Here is a 20,646-nt window from a genome sequence, read left to right as displayed (position 1 = left end):
TGAAGATGATGTTATGAAATCCCGCCTATCTCTGGCTCCTGATCGTTATATTTCAATAGACCAATATCCCTCGCGGAATAATTCAAGGTGAAATGTTACACCAGCCTATCAGATTGACCCGCTGCGGCGCTAGAACTTTTCTTTCTAAAACTCCAAATGAGATTCAGAGAAGGGGGGGGGGGGGGGGGGAATTCATCCGGCAGCCCGCTGGATGAGGAGAGAGAAAAGGAAACTGCTGCAGAGGGAGAGATACGATCTCAAAGCTGTTATTTGATATGCTAAAAAGCGGTAGGAGCAATTTGTAGGAGGGGGGGAAGGGAGGGGGGGAGGGGGGCGTTAATTAGTTTTCAACTCCTACTTTTGATCAATCTTTATTAAATTGTCTGGAAACTGTCACCGTAAAGCTGGTCAGAAGGGCAGTAGAATATGTTTCTGCCAGAGGCTCTGTGTGTGTGTGTGTGTGTGTGTGTGTGTGTTGGGTTTGTGTCAAATTTAAATATCAAGAAAATTAGCGGACTGGCATGCTCGCCCAGTGGTTGGAAAGATCATCCCCTAACACACTGAGCACCACTACCAGCGTTGCACCAATCTGACGTTCTCCCCGCTCCACAGGGGCACGTGATGTTGTTTTGACTTTTGATGGTGGGAAGGACATGTGGAGACACCAGAAACGAACCGATATCAATTCAATTTCTCTTTATTTCAATGAGGGAGAACGCATGCATCAGGCGTGAAGAATTGAACCTTGGTGATTTTTTTTAGCCACCAGTGTGCAAAGTGTGCAAAGGACGTTGTGAGTGAGTAGATAATCAGCTTTTTTCGTTAACCCGGTGTGTAAGAGCAACAGATAGTCCGGTCAGAACTTATTCATGACCAATCACGTAAAGATTTATTCCAGAGAAATTCCAACCAAATAATACAGATGGCAACCATTTTTGATTATCCAAAGATGAGTTCAAGATGTATGTGTGGTTCTAACAGAGAGACAAAAAAGCACAATGAGTACATCCATGTAGTTTTGGCCATAAGGCTAATGGCTAGGCTAATGGCTAACTGGCCAAATTTAACTAAATGAACTACATGGCAGCAATGTCAAGGTCAAAAGAGACTAATTGCTAAGGCTAATCGCTAACACTAACGCTAACATGCTATGCTAATTAGCCTCTATAGTATATTCTTCAAGAGCATATATTCAATGCCAAAGGGATAAACAGAACATAACACATTCTTAGAAACATACTCAACAGTTTTAACTTACATTTAGTTGCACGCACCCAACATCAAACTCCATCAAATCACAAGCCAGTGGACATACAGTATATCCACTCCTGAAGATGGAGAGCAAACTGAACAGAAAATGAGTAACAAATTCGCTAAAGTCCAAAGTCCCGAACATCGAGTGCACTGATAGGCCAGAGAAGTGGGGTGATGAATGACTGACACTTCCCCAGCAAATGAGGATTCAACCAATTAAGAGTTAATAAAGTAAATAGTCTGACAAGAATGGCCAGTAGGGGGAGCTAGACTGCTGGAAAACAGCTGGCCTATTTCTTTGAGTTGTGTACTTACATTATCCCAAATGTTTCCAACAATGTTCAAACCCAGAGAAATCCGTAATTTTATTCAAGGTAACGGTGCGTTTCATTTGGTCGCCTGTCATGGCGTCATATCCCCTTTACCCCTTCCGGGGAAACACGGGAAACACCAGATGATACATCAGAGAGTGAGGAAGGAAGTCGGCCAACTAGCTAGCTAGCCGCGCTAGCCGCTCTGTTGTTTTTTTCATTCTATTGTTTTTATCGCTCACTGTGACGGATCACGATTATTCATTCCCGTAAAAAAACTCCCATGATCCCATGCTACTTCACGACGTCATCAAACTACGTCTTTTGTTATTGTTTTGATTGGGAGAGCCCTAGTGGCAGAAATTACATACTGCGCGTTTAAGGAATCATTCCTTCCATGGCTGACGGCAGATGTACGGTGACCAGACGTCCCGGTTTGTCAGGGATTGTCCCAGTGTCAAGATGGGTGTCCCGAGTCCTGACAAATATCTGTAAAACACTAAAATATCCCGGTTTTCAACATTCACTACCAAATTGTCCCGGTTTTCACCACAATTAAAATAATAATAATAGTATTATACTTGTTTTCAGCACTTACATAGACGTTTATCATGTTCTGTCCCGCTCATTATTACCTAACCCAATCAAAAAACATAAACAATGCACCACATAAACTATGTTTTGGTGGATTTTTGGAGACAAAACATAATTTTTGGTTTGCTGAGGCGCTGTCCATGGCAGATCAGAGGTCAGTTCAGTTCCTGAAAAAAGCCTGTGAGTATCTATCAACAGCCATGTGTCCCATTCAATTGCCCTTAAGCAAGACACTAAACCCCTACCTGCACACTCGCTGTAAGTCCGTCTGGTTACGCATGCCAACCAAATCTAAAATGCAAATGATATCGGCCTTTTATTAAGAATCGGATATTAGCCACAATTCTGGTGTGGTGTGGGGGATTTTAAAACCTGCAATGAAACCTGCCTCAGCCTGCCTCAGTAATTGTGTTGAAAAGACGGGTTTTCATTTTTGGTTTAGGGTTACAGTTGGAGATTGCTTTGGCCCTTGAGTGTGTATTTGAGAGTGGCACTCCGGGCGAACTGAGCTATAGTACACGAGGCTCTACAGTGAAGTAAGTGAATACAATCAATCGTCACGATGGCAAAAACTCGGAAAATAAGGCCCACGTTGAAAACATTGGTTGAATTAAGCTTTAAAGAGCTGCTAAACCAGAGTGAATCAGTGAATTCAATCCCATGCAGATCACATCCTGTCAGTTGTAGTATTAATACTATGCGATTCACAAATTACAAATACTTGGCAGGCATATTCTGGAATCTGACAAATGATACGCCCCTCAGTCATTTATAGGAGAAATAAAGTAACATATATGCCGTCCAGAGTGCATTAAAATTATACTGTACTGTCCTGCAATATTAATCCCATCCAGACAGTCAGGATAAAATTGCTGATAAAGACCACTGGTAAAAAACCTGGGGACTGTCCATGGAAAACAGGACCCATCTGGTCCCTAGTACAGCACCTTTTTTTCACTAAAGTTAAATACTTCTTAACCTCATATAGGCAAGTCAAAGTCAAGTTTATTTGTTGTACAAATAAAACGCTGGCCCCAAATCCCCAAGAGCAAGCATGAGCAGTGTCGTGGAAAAACTCGCTAGCAGGAAGAAACGTTAAGAGGAGCCGGCTTACGGGGAAACCATCCACATTTGGTTCACAAATTGGACAGTGCTACATCGGTGGCTCCAAACAAACATCGGGGTGTTAGGCCAAAGTTTGGACCTCCTACCCCAATGTGTGTGATGTGCGTGCATTTGCTTTGGCGCCACCGTGTGGCAGTAACGGTCAACAGCAATCGTAAATCTTTTTGCTCTTTCCGCACAAGTATCGTGGGATTTCAAAAGAAAAGATCACTGGTCTGGGAGTCTATGTGTGACAAAGAAATTTTACAAAGTCAATATGGTGCATGGCAGTAGCTCATATAGCCAGGGGAGAGGGTGTCTCCAGCATTGAAAATGAATTGGAAAAAACATTTTTTGGGCAGAACTGCAGTACACATTTGGAAGTCACTTGCCAATCCCTACCCCCTGCTTGAAACAGAGGTTAATCACTGTGTGTGTGTGTGTGTGTGTGTGTGTGTGAGTGTTCGTGTCAGACAGAGACAGAGTAACAGAGAAAAAGACAAGAGAATAAGAGGCAGAGACAGAGAGAGCATGGATGTTGATTAACAAGTGTTTGGATCACATTTAATTTAGCAGATTCTCTCTGTTTGAAAATGTGTGGATGGGTGAATGTGTTTTAAAGTAGGTTTGTAATGAGTGTGAGCATGCACTATGTGTGTGTGTGTGTGTGTGTGTGTGTGTGTACTATTTTTATGCTTCCTTACGCACTGCACTGTGGTTTTGCTCATTGAGCCGAGGGGTCCTGGCCGAGGCCCATGTCTGTGGGATGGGTGACCTGGCCAGTGCCTGAGTCAACACCGATTAGAGCTACCAGCCACACAGCCCGCTAGGTGTGACATATAAACACAGCCACTGCGGCCAGCATCTCTACACTTATTACACCAACCACACTAAACACACACCAGACACACACGTGCACTCAACACTGAGCTGTAACATACATTACCACAGTACCACAGTAATTGCAGGCATACACACACATTACCACTTTGTTTTTTTGTTTTGTTTTTTCAGGTTTTACTAGTGAATGCACACGCCTCCATTATGGAGGTCCATTGGATATTTGGCTGTGTGCCAATAATGTCTAAATAACAACCAGGCTAGACAAAGAGAGATACCTGAAAAAGCTTGTTGTGGTGTGACTGTAGATCCATTGCAGTAATGTTATAAGTAAAAGTGAATAGTCTTAAGGCAGATGTGTTTCCAAATGTAGGTTAGTGTGACACAGTAAACTGTCTTGTCTTTAGTCTGTACTCCAAAAACCTCTGAGTTGTAGCTTAGTTGGTACCTTGGGTTGAGTATAGGGCCGTGCAAAAAAAATCGCTACATTATTTTTTTACACGATACTGTATCGATTTTCCAGCCCCTCGTATTGATACATTAAAAAAAATTATTCATGTTTTAAACGGATTTAAAAATTTCCCTCAAATCCCTTTAAATTAAATAGTTTTGACTCAATTTGTCGCTGAGTTATCAATATAATGTGATGTACATATTAGACTACCCAGGTGGTACACAGCAAGTTGTATTTTCAGCTCTATTTTTACATTTTCAGTAAATTGTTGAGTATTGCAATGTATCGCAATATGTATCGTATCGCGATGTATCGTGATACAATCGTATCGTGACCCATGTATCGTGATACGTATCGTATCGTGAGGTCCTTGCCAATACCCAGCCTTAGTTGAGTAGCTTCCTCCATGATAAAACCCCAAAATCGGCCTCTGTTATCTGTTGCTCCGGTAGAGGAGACTGGAGAATTGCTTTGCTTTCTCCATTCACTGCCATTGTATGGCGAAACAGGTCTCAAAATCACACTTCTACCACATAAACAGATAATAAGCAGATTCTGACAATATATATAAAAAAAAAAATAGTCCTGTTGCTCAATTGTGGTTAAGTGAATCACTTTCTTTATGTTTATTAAACCTTTCAATTTGAACAAGCGTAACACCGAAATTCAAGACTTAAATAAACTCAAACATGCATGATCACCAAGATAAAAGCACCTGTTTTTCTTAGTTCCTGAAAAGTTTACATTTTGGACATACAAGGTTTTCACCCATATATGGGCAAAATTGCAAAACTCTAGGGTTAAACCCTAACCCTTAACTAGTGTGCTAACTAGTGTGCTAACCTAGAAAAGGTTTCAAAAACTCTACGAAACAGTAATCCCTTAAAATAAACTTGCATTTTCATGAATTTACATTCATTTACCCCTTAATTCACGCAAAATCCCCATGAATAAATCCCGTATAAACCCATGATACTAACCTATATGGTAACATTTTACAATAAGGGTCACTAAGTTAAGGGTTAGTTAATGCTTATTAAGCATTAACCCTAACCCTAACCCCTTGACTAACAGTTAACTAATGTGTCTGGTAATCATTTACTAATGGTGTTCATGTTAACTAAGGTATTAATTTATACATTATTTAATAGTCATCATTATAACCTATTAAATCATGTATAAAGTTGTTAATGTGTAAAGTATAAATGTATTAGTTAACATGAACACCATTAGTAAATTACACATTAATGTTCATTAATGTTTATGTAATGGAAAAATAAAGGACATTTCAGGGATAGAATGAAGCGGTTTGGTTTCGTAGTCAAACTCAAAGGTTGTAGAATTTTCTCGAACCATAGAGAAGCACAGAGTCCTTTGGTTGGAAGTTAAAACATGAAAATCACCAAAATTGGAGTTCTTGGAGGTCTTCACCCAAGAGTGACGACATGCTGGCTCTTCCCTGTTCTTTTCCACCGCACACACCACCGTAGCCTAACCCCATGACAAATGGTGATGCCTCGAAACTGCCTGCGTTGCACTTGTATACGTTTACAGCGCCCTCGGACTGCAAGGCACACCGTTTCTGTCCCAGAAGCACCGGACGACTCCGCTCACTTTATCAAAGTCCATCAACGCGGGGGGAGCTCATATTTAAACCTTTTCCACTTAGCTCCTGGGCATTAGTGCGCCGACGCCCTTGTGGAATGACAGCGAAATCTCTTTCCCGTCTAGATAAGGCGAGCCGATATCGTAACGGATATCGTAATAGAAGCCGTGCGATAATTCCAGCGCTTTTGCCATTACTGGCAAGATGTTTTGCCCTGACAGCAATTGTTCTAACACCAGGTCTCTTAAAATATGGTTTGAGAGACTGATAGCGCCCCCCCCCCCCCACTTCAAGAGATGTAATAATGTTTCAATAAGCCTGGAGGCCCAAGGTGAGAGATGGTATGTCTCTTAGGGTCTAGCATTGCTTGACGTCAGAGATGGAAAGACAACGAAGCAATACCAAAAAAAACGACTGCAGCCCATTATCCTTTCCTTAGCATCGTCTCATCTCGTCTTGTCGTTTCTTTATTAGTATCACCAGTCTGAGCACTGGACAAATGCCTAAAAATGAAAAATGATCAGGTCTAGGTTTTGTTTTTTTTTGCTTCGAAGCATTGCGTCTCAAGCAATGGATTCCTGTGCAGGATTTGGGAGGGGAAGGGGAAAGCAGGGTCCCACTGATCATGGCATTTCAAGAGTATGAGGGGAATTTTGAGAGGTGTATTCCAGAAGGGAAAGTCAGTGAGTATGATAGATCAGTATCAGGGAATATTACACATTTCCAGGAATTCAGTATATCAGAAAATAAACATAACATTAACAAAACAGGAAGGAATTACATTTTTACATGTTTAGGCCATGGAAGTCCTCCAACTGAGTTTCTTGGTTATTTTCACAGATTCTGGTTCTGTTGACACTGCCTATATGCAGATTTTGCTCATGCCTAATATCTGTGCGTATACATTTGACAATGTTATGTTATGGTGCCTACAATAAGCATAACACTGCTTTACAGGTATGCCCTAGTCCAGGCCATTACACTGACAAAATCTACCAGGGAATGTTGCCAAGGAGAACTCAGTGTGTGAGTTTGTACATATGTATGTGTGTGTGCGTGTGTGCGTGTGTGTGTGTGTGTGTGTGTGTGTGTGTGTCCGTGTCCTGTGGGCTGCCTTGCTGCCAGTAGAAGATAATGGATTTGGACAACTCACAAGAGAGGGCAAGACCAGTTCTGGCTGCAGAAAACAAGCTCTCCCTCATTCTTTCCTTCCTTTTCCCTCTCTCTCTCTCTCTCTCTCTCTCTCTCTTTATCTTGTTCACTTGTGCTCACTCACTGTCCCTTTCATTCCTTCTTTCTCTCGCTCGTTCTCTCTGCAAGTTGGTGGAAATCAGCCATCACTGGCCAAGGTGATAATGGAACTAACTCCAAAGTAAACCTGAACACCTGAAACTTTCTCTCTCTCTCTCTCTCTCTCTCTCTGATTGACAGCTGGACAGGTCTGAGAACTGCCTAGCGGTGGCAACTGTCTGTTGATATGAATGCCAATGGTGGGACTTGACATGTTACTGGATAGAAAAGGTTTCTCTCTCTGTCTATCTATCTATCTGTGACTAGTGACAGAGGTAAATGGCAATGAAGACTCCACTGTATGACACACATTACAATACCCATACAATATTTTTGGGGAACTAATGGTACAAGTCAAGTAATTTCATAGGTTTAGTTGGTTTTACACAAAAAAACACAAAGAAGAGCATGAATTACTGCCACCCTTTCTTGCAAAAAGTAATTAGTCGTGCCTAATTTGTCGCAGAATACATTTAACTTTGAAAGACTCTTTGTCTTGTACTGCATTTCAATGTACCTGTTTATCTCTTGTATTATTTTTTAAATTTTTTTTCGGCACACACTTTTATGTGAAGTTCGATCTGTTTTTAATTATATCTCTGTTTGTTTGTGTGCTTTTAGTTGTACCTGTTTACCTCATATATTACCTTTTATGCCTATTTTCTATTTTTGCTGCTTTTGAGTTTTATTGTCTGTAAAGCACTTTGTAAACATTGTTTTTTTTTTAAAAAGTGCTATACAAATAAAGTTATTATTATTATTATTATTATTATTATTATTATTATTATTATTATCTCACTGGATTCTCTTTCATCTCTCTAGGGCAGTGGTTCTCAACCTTTTTCATATCAAGGACCCCTAATTTAGTCCACATTAGGGCCACGGACCCCCATTTGATGAGATTTTGTCTCTCGGACCCAAATCTGAGAATATTTTTATTGTTAGAAATGATTTTGTCCAGAAATGTATAACTATCTGCATTGTAGATAGAGAGATTACAGTGAAACTATGATCAGTACAATAATTCTTCTACATTCTCTAATTGTATTAACTTCTTGTAAATTAAACAATGCTGAAGTTTAACAATTCATCAGTTTGCTGGGGACCCCCTGGAACCCCCTCAAGGACCACTGGTGGTCCCCGGACCCCACATTGAGAACCACTGCTCTAGGGTATAGTACTGAGACCTGGAGGGAAAGTACTGTATATCAACACAAAAACTTTTTATTACTTGATTTATGTTTTCTTTTGCTTCTTTTTCTGATGATCTATGGGGGGGGATTAACACATGCAATTGCAAGAACATCACTAAAAGTACTCCAATGTATATTTTTATGCAAAGTGAAAGTCTACTCTACAGCAGAGAAAAACTATAATCTATTGATGTAAGCATGGGAGATTAATGGACATACATTCAAAATCAAGACACAACACTAAAAAGTTATCTCAACTGTGAATCTCATCTATAAGGCACATACTTGAATGTGAATGCAAATGTGAATATGAATTGAAATTTGACAAATTAGCACCTTATTTAACTTTGCAAAACAGGGTGCAAATATTGATTTTTTTTTTGCACACTGGAAATGAGCAGTTTTTTGAAGACCTGCCTCTGAATTATTAATATATTTCTCTAAAGTTTTCTGAAATTTTGGAGCTTAGATCATTACGTTGTTTTTTTGTTTGGGTTTTTTTACAACAATTTGACTAATCTTGACCAAGAGGTGCCAGCAGTTCTGCAGAGTGAAAAAATGGTGTTCAATTCTATAAATCAGAACATAAACAAAGCTAGCGATGGGATGACAGGGGCTCAACGGAGGGGTGTTACACTCCATTTCCAAACTGGGCCTTAGGGGTCTCTTCGATCTTGGCATGGCAAGCCCTAAAATAATCACCGACCGAGTCTAAAAACCCCAAAATGGTTTTCTTTCTCATACTGCAGAAGAACTAGCGATACAATCTACAAAACCCCCTATATAAGTTTAACACAGCTTTTGCCCAAGGCAGCATGAAGTTTGAAGGGAAAATGGATTGAAAAAGTTCATCAATCTTTCAGCAAAGTCAACAATACCGCATTTACCACAACAATCTCTAGAGCTTTACCTAGCGCTTCATAAAAGCTCTAGGCAGGAGGTGGGGCATGGCTCTGAGGCCTGTCAACATGGTGGCCACTGAACCCAGACCTGGGAAACACACTTTTATTCGTTTTGTTGTTTGAAGCACACAGCATAGGGATTTGGGGAAGAGGTGCCTCGCAGACAGTGGTGTAGTGCAGGGTATACGCAGGTATATGGCGTATACCTACTTATTTTTCAGTCTGCATTGCGTACACCCACTTCTAAATCCCCTCTGATGTGCATCATTCAGTAGTGTTCTGCAAAGAGCGAGAGAGAGAGAGAGAGAGAGAGAGAGACCGCACAAAGAGACTACTTCTGTGTGGATCTCTTCCCAACTCGTCTCTCCCTAACATTTTCAGTCTTCGTTTTTATTCGCTGACAAAATTGTCAGTACGTTTCGTGATAGTTTTTGTCATCATAAATTATTTTTTTATTTAGTTATTATCTCGTTTTCGTCAATGAAAAAATGTTGTTGACGAAAATTATTCGTCAACGAAATTAACACTGTTAATATTTGCAAACTGCCCCTTGACAAATAATGTTAAATTTATAATGGTGGCACACTCTGCAAGGTGAGAGAATAGAGAATAATTTCCATGTGTGGATGGACTAAGGAATAAGGAATAGTTCACTCAAAATGCATAATTATGTAGTTGTCTCACCCTATAGTCTGTGGGCCAGTATTGATTACAAAATCTGCACCTCTTCTGTGGCTCATGTTAATTTCATAATGGCCTTTCATAACTAGCCTACTGGCCCATTTTTGGGTGAACTAAATATGCAAGAGTAGTCTTACATGTCACTGTTTATGACACAGGTTTATCCTTTGCTGGACGGGCCACTTAAAAAAAAAAAAATTGGGGCATAAATTAAGAGTATACCCACTTCTCCAGGCACAACTACACCACTGCTTGCAGATGTAAGATGCTTGCAATGCTGTTTGCAACGCTAAGAGACTTGAAAAGAAAGCACATCGGCACTAAAGGGATTCAAAATGGAGCATGTGTTGTGCTCTTTTGTGTCTCTCACGGGCCTTAGTCAGGACGAGGTCACTCACTGTCATCAGCTATTCATGCTATTCTCAAAACTGTACACACCAGCTGTAGTGACATGGTGAAGAGCGAGTGGGACATTGCACCGGTCACACCATAGGGAACACTAACCTTTTACTACCCTCTCATGTCAATAGGGACGGACACGTGGCTAGAGATGAGTCAACCACCTGCTCGCATGCATATCTATTAGGAATGGGAGACGATATATATTGAAATTCAATATATCGCGATACAAAAATGTCACAATACGTATCGTGGGGCAGGAAAAATGAATTGCGATCACAAATGAGACGGTTTGACCATCACAATTTCACAAGCTCTCCATCCAAATGATATTATTTGCACTTTGTAATGACATTTTTAAATTGTTTACATTCTAGCAAGCTAATGCCATCGCTAGGAAGATTTGTGGCGCAGAAATAAACAGAATTCTGCACAGTCAGACTTTTGAACTTTTATTTATTACATTGCATTGTGGTTGTATTGAATCCTGAATCCCATATCGAATCGTATCATGAGATAAGCATATTGTCTAATATCTATATCATGGTTTTATGAGTACCAGGGTGTAGGGCTGAAGAATTAATTGAAATTTGATCAAAATCGCAATATGGCCTGGCCTACACACCGTATGCTACAGACTTAAGAAAACATCTTTGTTTGGTACAGATCCCTGCAAAAACCACACCATACGTTTTTCAATGAAAATGAGAATAATGATGTAAAAATTATCATTCCCTCTAATATCGCAAATCACATCGCAATTGCAATATTAGTCAAAATAATCGCAATTAGATATTTTTTCAAAATCGTTCAGCCCTACCAGGGTGTACAGATTTAGAATGGTTTACCTCCATCTTTTAGGATTCCTATCTAGTCAACATTGGCAGGAATCACTATATACTCCCGGTAGAACTACTGCAGATTGTCTTTCACTTTCTGTCCAACTCTCTGCTTCATGTTTGACTGAAGTCTGCTGTTCCTAGTCCTGGGTTGATTGCTTTCATGACCCGAGCATCTGCAGGGTTTCACTCCAGCCAAACGCTGCAGCAGCTGATTTCACTGATTAACACATCTTCAACCAGAGATAGGAAACCAACCGGTGAAAATGCTGAGCGGACAATAGTAATGTGATAGTGCTTATTTGCGTTTTTTTGCTTTCCCAATATCTCTTCCATCTAGGTGACCCCACTGCACCGAAGCCCTTAATATCCCCAACTAGCTTAACAAGGCAAAGGGGTCTAATGTGGTCCTGATTGCTAGGAGATATCACAAATTGACAATGTAATGTGTATTAAACTCTTCAGCCAGTAGTATGCAATTAAATCCAACAATTTTTGAGATTTTTGATACAATATACTTTTTCATTCTGTTGTGCTTTTACACCTTTTTTAAATACAGCTGCTGCTCCAACGCCAATTTATGGATGGATAATTAATACTGTTCCAATATTAATTTATGCACACACACGCTTGCCCGAGCCACTAGGTCCAACCATCAATCAGAACTATGTTGGGCAGTCGGTAAGAATGAATGAGATTCTCTAAGCAGTGATCCATCATTAATTGTGTCTACATTTGTAGTTTGGCTTATATTGTTGTCATCTTTCACAATATCATCAGAGTTTATATATCCCCAAAATGTGAACAACTTTAGCCAAGTAGATATATCACTTACTAAGCAGTGCTATACATGATTATAGCGGAAATTAGGCCATAATTGGAAAAAAACATAAGCACAAATTGAGTTTTTGAAAAGTCCTACAAGTTATTTGGCACTTCTGCAATCTCTACTTTTTCAGCCATGCTCATTTTTCTAAGCCGTGTCCCCAGGAGTTTTTTGCCCCTGTCACACTTAAGGTTATTATAGTTTTGCATTTTTCATTAGTTTTTATTTTTATTTCGTTTTGACTTTTTGTTTTCAATTTCAGTTTAGTTTTAATTAGTTTTTAAAGCGGGTTTGCTAGTTTATTTAGTTTTTATTTTTTGAAAATGCTTAGTTTTAGTTTAGTGTTTATTAGTTTCAGTGTTAGTTTTAGTCTTTTTTTGTAATATGGGATATTTGTCAGGGGCGAGATTCAAAAAGGTAAAAAAAAGTTGAAAAAAAAAAAAGAAATTGGAAGATAGATTTCATATCCACCCAAAATACTAGGCTTATGTATGAAATAAATTGACAAAGACGAAAACTAAAGACATTTTCTCTATAATTTTAGTTTAATTTAGTTAGTTTTGTAAACACACAATACAGTTTCAGTTAGTTATCGTTTTTTTGTAAAGCCTCATTTTCATTTTTATTTCAGTTAAAGAAAATGTTTTTTCACACCTAGTTTTTGTTATTTTGTTAGTTTTCATTAACAATAATAACCTTGGTCTCACTACAGTGTCTTTGTGGAGAATGTTGCGCTAGTAGAACAGCAACTTGCAGGGACTGATGACTGCTTCTTCTTCCTCACTATTCCCGAACAACTCCACAACCTCCTCGGCGATAAACTTTCCCCTCATAACAAAACCTGACGGCGCACATAAGACAATACTGGGCTTGCAACTTTGCGGTGATTCTGCAAAAAAAAACAAAAAAACAAAAAAACACATTTCTGCCTCAAACTATTGAGACACAGTAACGACAATATGACATTTCGGTATCGCCCGTGATCCCGTGGGTCGTAACACGGCTTTATTGATACGCTCAAATAAAAAGTGTAACGGAGAAACAGTCACAAATCAAAAGGGCACTTCTAGATGGTTTGACAAAAGGGCAGATGCCTGGTTTTGTCTTTGATTTCCCCCTCCATGCGAGGGGGCCGTACCAGCTTCTGAGCCAATCACAATTCAACATACTATCTGCCTTCTATTTCTACTAAACTCCTTCTGTTTCCACTATACTTACTCTCACATACATACAGTACATTCTCCTCTCACATGAATACATTCTACTCTCACATTTATATATATTAAGGTGAAAATCTATGGGGAAAAAGAAAAATGGGCCATGGACATTGACAAGTGATAAGCTGTATGTTTGAAGACAAATTTATGTTTACTGCAATGTTAAAGTAGATTAACAGTACGAACTTGCAGACTGTTCTGTTTGTAGCAGTTTGATTTACTTTTTAGTCTATCAAAATGTATGACTTCTATTTGTATGTATTGATTATTATTTGTTCCTGTTGAGACTTGAGACTTGACTTGGGTTCTGGTGACTTGGGACTTGACTCTGACTTGTACTCTGATGACTTGAAAAGGTTTCTAAAGTCTTGACTTGAGATCTTGTGTTTGTGTAAATGACTTAGATTGAAAGTGATGAGATTTGTTCCAGCAGACGACTGAATTTAAATTCTGTTTTCTTAATTTGTATGGAATGATTGAATTTATTGAAGTTGAAAATGATAATATAAATCAAACTCATGATGCTCTTACCAAGTTGTTATCCTTTTAAACCATATTGCATTGAAAAGTCCTAGATATTTAGTTTTCTTTAAGATATTAAATTGATACTGGACTCTTGATTTGTTCTGACTTGACTTGCTATTCTACATTTAGACTTGAGACTTGACATTAATGACATGGACTTGACTTGGACTTGACTCGATAATCTACATTTAGACTTGAGACTTGACATTAATGACATGGAATTGACTTGGACTTGACTTGATAATCTACATTTAGACTTGAGACTTGACTTGAGACTTGTTCCTCAAGACTTGAGACTGACTTGGGAGGACTCGAGCAAAGTTGACTTGGTCACACCTCTACAATCAATCAATCGATCATATGTGAATGTGAGAGTGAAAACATGTAGAGTATACGAGTGCAAATACATGTATATGACTGTAGAGTATATGTGAAAGTACAAATATATGCATGTGAAAGGCCCAGAATGAATTACGGCCCACTTGGCACCTCGTACACACAAACCCACACACTTACCTCTCTCGCAGGTGCGTGACCAGTATCCGGTGCCGGTACAGTCGCAGATGAAGCGGTTCCAGCCTTCCTTGCAGACTCCTCGGTTCTTGCACGGGTAGCTCTCGCACTGCTTGCCCGTCTGCCTGTTGCACGAGGGCTTGATGCCGGCGCCGTTCTGCGCCTCGGCGATCTGGCGGATGTCCTTGCTCCGGCCGTCGATGAAGAGGTCGCGGACGCAGCCCACGTAGCCGTAGTTGAGCATGGCCGTCCACAGCTCGGTGGGCAGGATGAGGTTGGTGCGGTCGGCGGGGAGCCCCCCCAGGTACATGTCGCCCTCCAGGTCCAGGATCTCGCTCTCGCCACTGGCTGTGAACGGAGTCCGCCTGCTGTTCACCGAGATGGTGCCTGTGGCGAGGATGGAGGGATTACAGAACAGACCGCATTGATACCAATACTGGTACGAGATATGATGACGGTGATGGTGATGTCAGACTGAAATGGAATATGCAAGTGGTGGAAGTAACGAATTTACTCTTGTTGATGTCATTAGTACTTTTTTGATGTCAGTAATTTTACGTTTGCTTTAAAGTACTTTAATACTTTAATTATTATACTTTTTTTAAACTTCTATTTATCCAGGGGAAAGTCAGCAGACCTCCATGTTCTTTTCCAGCAACACCCTGCTTCACGTTCAAAAAGTTCCGCACATTCATACTGCGAGCTGTCCGGTACAACTGAGAATAGAGAGATTCCAGACTAGGGCTGCAACTGATGATTATTTTCATTGTCGATTACTCTATCGATTATTTTCTTGATTAATCGATTAGTTGTTTGGTCTATAAAATGTCAGAAAATGGTGAAAAATGTGGATCAGTGTTTCCCAAAGCCCAAGATGACGTCCTCAAATGTCTTGTTTTGTCCACAACCCAAAGATATTCAGTTTACTGTCATAGAGGAGGAAAGAAACCAGAAAATATTCACATTTAAGAAGCTGGAATCAGAGAATTTTGACTTATTTTTCTTAAAAAATTACTCAAACCGATAAATCGATTATCAAAATAGTTGGTGATTAATTTAATAGTTGACAACTAATCGATTAATCGTTGCAGTTCTATTCCAGACCATCATTTTCACAGCTGCCCAGTACAACCACAGTACCTCGTTTGTCCTCTCCTTTTTGCATTGCACGGGAAAGACCCTATGTAACAATTTTTTTTCAGTAACTTTTACTCAGAGTACATTTTAAATTAGCTACCTTTTTTAGTCTTTAATGAGATTTTTACACCAGTTATTTGACTTCTACTTGAGTAAAATTTCAGCAAAGTAAGAGTATTTGTCTTTCCACTCTCGGGAATATGTTATCTGAAAACTTCCCTTCGACTGATACCGAGACCAAGGGCCACGTGTAACAAATCAGAAATCAAAGCAAAGCCGCTAGATCTCTTTATTGGATAAAAAAAAATGGTTATTTGGACTTTTTGTCCAGTGAATCGTCTAAGCCTATAATGTTCAGTAAAAGTACCGAGTCAGAACAGATTGCCTGGTATTTAAAGTTTGGCCCTCAGAATGTCTATCAGCGGTGACAAAGTGGTATCGGTGCATCTCTAATTAGGATTAGTGGATGTCGTCTCAGGACAGAAGCTGAAGAAACATACCATTGGCAGACTGACACTCCGGTCTGAGAAAGTTTTGTCCCTCTGACCATCGGATTTAGTTTTTGATTTGAATACGCACAGAGTGGTGTATTACTGAAATGGGGTTATATCAGTGGGTAAAGATATGAACAGAATACCCATTCCTTCAATAGACAGTGTCATCGTACTGACCAGAAAGAAAACATAATTAAATTAAACTACTATACATTCCTTCTATAATCTCAAAATTAGATTATAGCAGTTGCAAAGTTTTACTTATATCTGTACTTGTATATCTCTCAGATTCTGAGAGATTATTACCCGTATTTTTATCACAGCAGTGGAAAATGATGCTTCACATCCTATTTCAGAATCTCTGATATACTGTACACTCAACAGAAACAATATCTGGTTATTGAGAAGGCCTTGGGATACAGCTTACATTATTGTAGCTGTTAGTTGGTGTTGCTGATAAAGAACTACTAATTCAACAGGCTCTGGATGAACAAAAGATTATAGTTTTTTCTAAAATATAGATTATATTATATTCTACTGTACCAACCAATGGTCAAACAACCACAATGGAGACTTACACACATTAGAAACAAAAAGTATGATATTTCTGGAGCTTGTGGTGGACAAATATTTTACAAACAACATTTCAGAAAGTCTATAGCCAATTTTGAACAGTTGTGCAATCAGACTTGCGCATTCCTCAGACTGATCATCACTTCATTATTTATTGGACAAATGTGGTTCCACTGCTTTTTATCACAACATTTCTTTATCAACAAAGTTAAATGTTTGCAATATTGAGGAAAATGGATTGAATTTTGCAGTTTCCATTCAGCTTTTCTAATTCAATCATAATTCGCAAAAAAAAAAAAAAAAAAACTTGGATGGAAACCCAGCTTGTGATATTCTTAGTAAGAAAGGTACAAAGAGGGTATATGCCACCCAAAGGCTCTCTCACTATATACTGCACAGCCAGATTAGTGGGGATAAGATGTGTGAGATTGCGAGGATACTGCTGGGTAAAAAGAGGGAGAGAGAGAGAGAGAGAGAGAGAGAGAGAGAGAGCAAGGAAAAGCATTTACAGTGCCATCACTGCCATATGAGTGGTTTATCGTTATTTATGTCCTCAGTGTGTATGTGAGTGGATGTTGTGCTTTGCTTTTTTTTTTTTTCCCCACAGTGTGTTATCTCTTCAACACTGCTTCAGCTACATCCAGTGGCTGATGGAGAGCTTGAACAAAGTGGTCGGAGACGTGTGTGTGTGTGTGTGTGTGTTTGTGTGTGTTGTTGGCAGGTAATCAATAGCTGTAAGCTGGGCTAAGGTGACAGTCTCCTGCATAGATACTGGGCTGTCTGCATTCTTAATGGTGTCCAAGACCTCACCCCCAGCAACAACACACACACACACACACACACACACACACACACAGAAGAGGCAGAATGGAGGAATAAAGAACTAGGTAGGTCAGTAGATAAGAAGGTAGTTAGTATATTGGTTGATAATTAGGAGGTAAATAGGGAGGTAACAAGGTATGTAGGTAGGTAAGAAGGTTTATATCCACGGGTGGGGCGGGTTAGGGTTGACTGAAGATAATATTAAGAACAGGTCGGGTGGGTGCGGGTTAGGATCACTAGTAGGTAGACAGTTCGGTAAGAAGGTAGATAGAGAGGTATGTAGGCAAGGAGGTAGGGTTAGGGTTAGGGTACATAGGTAAGATATCTAGATAGGTAAATCCTAGGTCAGGCAAGACTGTTCAAGTCTTGCAAGACCAGGGCAAGACTAAATGGCTGGTCAGCTTGCCGTCCAGTCGGGAGGCTGTTCACACTAAAGGATAATTTGCACTCACTGTTGGGCCTGATTCCCAGATTCCAGACTGCCCAGATTCCAATCAGGCTTAGAATTGGCATTAAAATTGCCTAACTGTGACCTAGGCTTAAGAAGACAAGGTAAGCACGGATGTAGTGACACTGACCTGTGCGTCCATCTCTCTGGATGTCCACGTGGTACCAGGAGCCATCGTTGACTTTGGTCTGGGTGGCCTTCACCTTAATGGTCCCTGAGCCCATGTCCAGCAGCAGGTACAGGCTGCCGTCCAGCAGCTCCACCGCAAAGAAATCCACCTGGCCGAGGGCAAGAGGACACGTCCATGGAGATTACCGTCATATTCTGGTCCTTTTCTGGAAAAAAACTGGCAACGCTACCTGCTGTGTTGCAGTGTTTTCTGTGTTTATTTGCAGTAAAATTGCAAGGACTGATGAGAACGGCGTATTGAACTTGTAGGACTTCTAAAAATTGCAGGCATTGTCTTTTATTTATGAACTAGTGCAGTGCCCGTTCAAAACATGCCTGTTCGGAATGGGCCGATTGCTTGGCCGGTATTGCTGCTTGCAGTTTTCTCGAGAACCGCTCATCCAAACAACTTCACACTCGACACTGCGCTTCCAGTCGCTTGCTTTGAGCCCCGCTGCTGCCCAGAGCGCTGTTCGCTTGTGTATTCAAAGTTTATTAATATTGAACGTGTCGCATGTCCAATCTGACACTGCATGTCCTTGGGTCCCCAGCAATACACCCGCCAAGTGTGAAGTAGATCGGACGAACGGTTCTCGAGATATGCGAAGGACACGTATACAGACAGAGATTCCTTGCTTTATAGTATGATGAGAAAGATATTATGCATTGTGTTGTGACCGGTCAAAATGTCGAAATATTCTTCTCTTTTCAAGAAGGACCTTAGAATAGAAACATTGATACAGATGATAAAGACACAATACAATTCAGTCACACATTCAAGCAGTCAAACAGTCAGCACCATACAAGGACATAAACTGACATACATTATAAAAAGTGATTGCAAATGTGATAGAATATGTGAGATATCCTCGCTTTAAAATCTTGTTTGTGCTTTATAGTCTGTTCCATTTCTAAGGTGTATAGTACAGAAACCGTACTTGCCAAGTTCAGTATTTAAAACTAAACTAACCCTGTCAAAAGTACCCTTGTAAGTCTTCTAGAGAAGTTCTTCATGCAAGCTTTAGGATGCGATTTCAAAAGTGGAAGTTGAAATTGGCAAGTGTGGCTGAGGATTATCAACTGACCTTGGTGTTCTTCTGGCTCCGGGCGGCCTCCTTACGCTCCTGGGGCTTGCCGTGGGTGAAGAGGATGAGGCCGTTGGGCTCGGTGGTGCGGAAGTCGAAGGAGATGGATCCCATCCGCTTGGTGTTCCATTTGGGGAGGCTGATGTAGGCCTCGGGGGTCTCGAAGGAGATGGGGTCCAGGGTGGCCACATTCTCGCACTTGTAGGACACCTCACCCTGGATCTTCATCTTGGGGTCCACGATGCGAGCCAGGCGGGACAACTCTAGACGGATGTCATTATTCTTGTACACAACCTGTGAGTGGGGAAAGATAGCGTGAGAATGACATTTTTGATTTGATGGTAAAGGCATTGCCGAGGACGCATACATTTATTCTTGTTACTGTAGGTTTTTTGAATATTATTTGAAGTCAGTAATTTTAGTTTTGCTTGAGTATGTTTTGACTACATATTAAATCACATAGAACACATTTTGTCTCCATAAGCATTACATCAGAAACTGATCTATTGTAAATTGTTTCAGATCAAAAACTTAAAAAAAAAAAAAAAAAGAAATGTTTCAAACTGTAACATATTTATCCATGATAGTAGCTTTATCAGTATCATTAGCCATAAAACCAACCATCCAGCTACAGGTTTGTGTTTGCCTGATTGCGAGTTTGCTGGCCTTGCTAACTAGTTGGATGGCTACTAGCCAAATAACATCACTATAGTACTGTTATTGAATAATGAGGATAGGCATTTTCAGGTTTTTCATCGCAAATGATGACGTGATTTTCAGAATCTTATTTTTAGAAATCGCAACATAGTCTGAAAAGTGCAACATTAGAACATATTGAATTCTGACCTCTCGTCTTTTTGCATTGCAAAGATCATATGTAACAATTACTTTTTTTTAAGCAACTCAGTAACCCTGAGTCCAGTTTAAATGAGCTACTTTTTACTTTTACTTAGTAAAGTAACGGTACTTGTACTTAAGTGGAATATTTTGGTCCTTTTTCCAATTTGAAAGAGAGATTAATTTACAAACAATATTTGCAGGTAAATCCGCTCTGGAAAAAAAATCACCTATTATCTCTATGAGGTTGGATGGTTCAGTCAAGGATAAGATTCATTCATTGACAGTGAATGGGTGGCTGACTTTGTGGATACAGTGGCAGTACCTAGGGTGATTTTACTGGTATATGGGTGTGTTTCCAGGTAAATAAATGCATTACAGTGAAATAAGCTCAATGGGAGGTAGACACTCAAACAAGACATAAGACCACACAGTCATTCTCCCATTCAGTTTGTCTTTTAATAAGACCACCAATTTATATGGAAGTGTCATGTATTCATTTAAAAAAAATGTTCTTGTGATAATAACATCTTT

The 20,646-nt window shown here is 39.9% G+C and overlaps 1 protein-coding gene across 1 annotated transcript in view; it reads right to left on the bottom strand.

The window, feature by feature from the left end:
- LOC139642750 (neurexin-3a-like) overlaps positions 1-19,569 on the bottom strand; it is a gene marked incomplete at its 5' end in the record, with an annotated part of 61,813 nt that extends 42,244 nt beyond the window's left edge. Inside the window, 3 exons of the mRNA XM_071517742.1 lie at positions 14,552-14,935; positions 18,153-18,300; positions 19,276-19,569. Coding sequence (XP_071373843.1) covers positions 14,552-14,935; positions 18,153-18,300; positions 19,276-19,569 — 826 coding nt within the window. The remainder of the gene's footprint in view (positions 1-14,551; positions 14,936-18,152; positions 18,301-19,275) is intronic.
- Between the last annotated feature and the right edge of the window lie 1,077 nt (positions 19,570-20,646).

This window comes from Centroberyx affinis, unplaced genomic scaffold (genome assembly GCF_046629955.1).
Source record: "Centroberyx affinis isolate AG114_WGS23_722 - 3 ecotype Tasmania unplaced genomic scaffold, CSIRO-AGI_Caff_v1 ptg000518l_1, whole genome shotgun sequence".
NCBI lineage: Eukaryota > Metazoa > Chordata > Actinopteri > Beryciformes > Berycidae > Centroberyx > Centroberyx affinis.
Note: the sequence above shows the minus strand (reverse complement) of the source record. Positions and strands in the feature narration are given on the sequence as shown.